Below are 3,588 nucleotides of genomic sequence, written 5' to 3'. Positions count from 1 at the left end.
CTTTTTTATTGCAAATTCGGATTCAGCGTCGAAAAATACATAAGAATATATAGGTCTGGTCAATTGCACAGACACTTTTGTTCTTTTTGTGGGCCTGTGTAATCAGTATTTTATTAGGTCAACAAAGCGGAAAACAAAGTATCCATTTTTTATTTGTGAGTGGGACAGTCATGCCCGAGAACAACATTATGTGAAAAAGGACTGCCCACTAAGACAAGAATTAACTCCAGGATCTATGAACATACTACAAGAGATTCTTAGTCCTAGTCACAAAGTTATCCTTCCATCATTACATATCAAACTCAGCTTATTTAAACGGCTTGTCAAAGCAATGAGTGCCTCGGAGAGCGATGCTTTCATGTATATATTTGAGAAATTCTCCAATATTTCTAAAATAAAATTAAATGAAGGTGTTTTCGATAGCTCCCAAATAAGGGAACTGACGAATGATGATGAATTCGAAATGAAAATGACAACTAACGAGAAAGCAGCTTGGAGTAGTTTCAAAGAAATTAAAAAAAAATTCTTGGGAAATAACAAAGACCCTGATTGCAAGAAGATTTCCAACAGACTGTTGGAAAAATACCGAAAGATGGGATGTTTAATGAATTTAAAGATCCATTTCCTCCATTCCCACACTGATTACTTCCATGAAAATCTGGGGGACTTCAGTGAGGAGCAGGGTGAGAGATGTCACCAAGACTTGAAAGATTTTGAGAGAAGATATCAATGTGTTTGGGATGTTCACATGATGTCAGACTACTATTGGTCTTTGAAAAGAGACACATCAAATGTACACAAAAGAAAATGCCTCCGTAGATCTTTTACGAACAAAAGAACACGTCGTACATAAATTTTCAATTTGCATTGTGTGTCAAATCCACTATGCGATTCCATTAAAAGAATGCAATTAACTTCAACCCCTAAAAACTACCCTCTGTACGAAAAATAGTATGGCGGGGCAAGCGAAACGTTCCGCTGTCCCCGAAATTATCTAAAATACCTTTAAATGGGTGTATTATTGTCGTCTTAATTTGTTCAAATTTGTGCAACGATTTCAACCCCTAAAAACTACCCCCTGTGCGGAAAACACCATAGCGGGGCTAGCGCAACGTTTCGCCGGCCCCGCCATTATTTAAAATAAACTGTATATGGATGTATTATTTTCATCTTAATTTGTTCAAATTTGTGCAACCAACTTCAAACCTTAAAAACATTATCTGTTAGGCAAGCACCATGGCGAGCCAGCCAAATGTACCGCTGGTACTGACATTGTCCAAAATCTACTTTATATGGGTGCATTATTTTCATTTTAATTTGTTCAAATTTTTGCAACCAATTTGAATCCCTAAAAACTACCCCCTGTGCGGTAAACACCACGGCGGGGCTAGCGAAACTTTGAACGGGTGTATTATTCTCATCTCAGTTTGTTAAAATTTGTGCAACTAACTTCAACCCTTAAAAAACACCCCCTGTTGGGCAAACATCATTTCGGATCCAGCGAAAAGTACCGCTAGTCCCTACATTATCCAAATTCAACTTTTTATGGGTGCTTTATTTTCGTCTTTATTTGTTTTAATTTTTGCAACCAACTTCAACCCCTTAAAAGGACCCTCTGTACGAAAAACACCATGGCGGGGCCAGCGAAACGTTTCGCTGGCTCCGACATTATCCAAAATTAACATTATATGGCTGTATTATTTTCATCTTAATTTATTTAAATTTGTGCAACCAATTTCAACCCTTAAAATTATTTTCGTTTAAATTTGTTCAAATTTGATCAACCAATTTCAACCCGTAAAAACTAACCCCTGTGCTACATGATACATTTTCTAACGTTTGAAACCGATATTTTATTTACAAGAAAAGTTCTTAAGTTAAAAAATATAGTTATTTTAGTCTGCCACATGCCCTTAAGACTAACAAAAACAACAGCGTCGTTATGTTTCTTATCTCGAGGTCCAGTCGACTCTAAATGCTAACTTCATGTCCTAAAAGGAACTATAAGTAGCTGCATGGTACCTTTGAAGAAAACTCGATAACTTTAAATTGGTTTTTCTTGAAAAGCGGTTTTTGCACGCAAAACAAAATTCTGCTAAGGTTACAGGATTTTCAGCTAAAATTGGGACAGCATACTTTTTCTGTAATCATTGCCGAATTTTCTGCAGAGTTTACAAAAATCTCAGTCATTTTATAAATTCACGGATATTTTTTGTAACAGTTAAAGCATTTTTGATTAGATTTTACATTGTAAAGGTGTAAATTTGATAGGAAAGTTCAGTAAATGTTACCGAAATTATCCGTAAATTTAAAAAATAACTGAACATTTTGTAAACTTTACACAAAACGCGGTAATCTTTACAGAAAATATATGTTATCCCTTTTTTAACTGAAAATCGTGTAACCTTAACAGAATTTTTTTCTGCGTGTGGCTAAACTAAAAATTGCCCTGTTGACTGGTTTTCAATATAGAGGGTCCGTCCTGGGCTTAAAATGTCCGGGATTTGTTCAAATATTTACATATTGCCCATGCGCGTAACACCATACTAAAAAACAACTTTTGTAGATGGACATACATGCACATTATAAATTCCAATGAGAATAGACATAAGGAGACAAAACTAGTGGAACTGAAAATGAACACTTTTCTGTTGCTAGAAGTACGCAAACACACATGTGCAAAATCACACTTACGTATAGTTCAAAACTTCCCGAGTGTGGCGTGCCAACCACACTTAAAAAAAATATGGCCGCCGATGTGAACGCGAGTCAAATGTAAATAAATAATGATTGAACAGTTAATAGTTTGTGAATAAAGGCAAGGATGTTACAATTAAAGATCACTGAATAAAAGCGAAAGTTCCAATAAGTGTGGTTTCAAGTGTATATAGTGTACAAGACTTTCAGAGTGTTGAAAAGTTGTATGTTTATTGTTTTTGTTACAAACGCTTCGAATACCTGTCGCACGCATAGTGTTAGTGAAAGTAATTTGATATTTTCATAAACATACTACCTACCTCTTCCATGGCGAATAATTTTCTATTCCACAAACATTTTACAAAACCTTGTCTGATTATTAATTCTTTATTTGTTCAAGCGACCTGTCAAAACAAAACAATAGAGGCGGCCATATTTTTTAAAGTGCGGTCGCTAGGCTCGGAAAGATCTGAACTATACTTAAGTGTGATTTTATACATGTGGGTTTGCGTACTTCTGGCAACAGAAAAGTAACCGTTTTTGGTGAAGTCCATGCATTACAGGTTGGTCTCCTTATATCTGTTCTCCATGATAAATTCGCAGGCGTGTGCAAAAGCTTACGAGTTCGCAAACTCGAACAATTTACATGAATTCATCCTTTAGCATTTTCGAGATTTGTAGATTGATTTGATTTAAGCCTTGTAAATGCACTATACATTATTATCATTGATTCATTGAAATAGAAATTTCTTACCATTAAAATTTGGTAACCCAGTATACACACCAAAGAAGTGGCACCAATAAGATGAGCTAGTAAGGTTATACTAAATGCTTCCTGAATTTTTGTTCCCATTCTGTAAAAAAAATGTACTTCATTAGACAAAAATTAAT

The 3,588-nt window shown here is 35.2% G+C and overlaps 1 protein-coding gene across 1 annotated transcript in view; it reads right to left on the bottom strand.

The window, feature by feature from the left end:
* Window positions 1-3,588, bottom strand: part of LOC117170000 (putative odorant receptor 85d) — a 37,404-nt gene that overhangs the window by 24,979 nt on the left and 8,837 nt on the right. The window contains exon 4 of the mRNA XM_033356516.1: window positions 3,452-3,551. Within this exon, the coding sequence (XP_033212407.1) occupies window positions 3,452-3,551 (100 nt within the window). The remainder of the gene's footprint in view (window positions 1-3,451; window positions 3,552-3,588) is intronic.

The sequence above is a fragment of the Belonocnema kinseyi genome, chromosome 1, assembly GCF_010883055.1.
Source record: "Belonocnema kinseyi isolate 2016_QV_RU_SX_M_011 chromosome 1, B_treatae_v1, whole genome shotgun sequence".
In the NCBI taxonomy this organism is placed as follows: Eukaryota; Metazoa; Arthropoda; class Insecta; order Hymenoptera; family Cynipidae; genus Belonocnema; species Belonocnema kinseyi.
The sequence above is the reverse complement of the archived record's forward strand: the minus strand, read 5'-3'. Positions and strand labels throughout refer to the sequence as shown.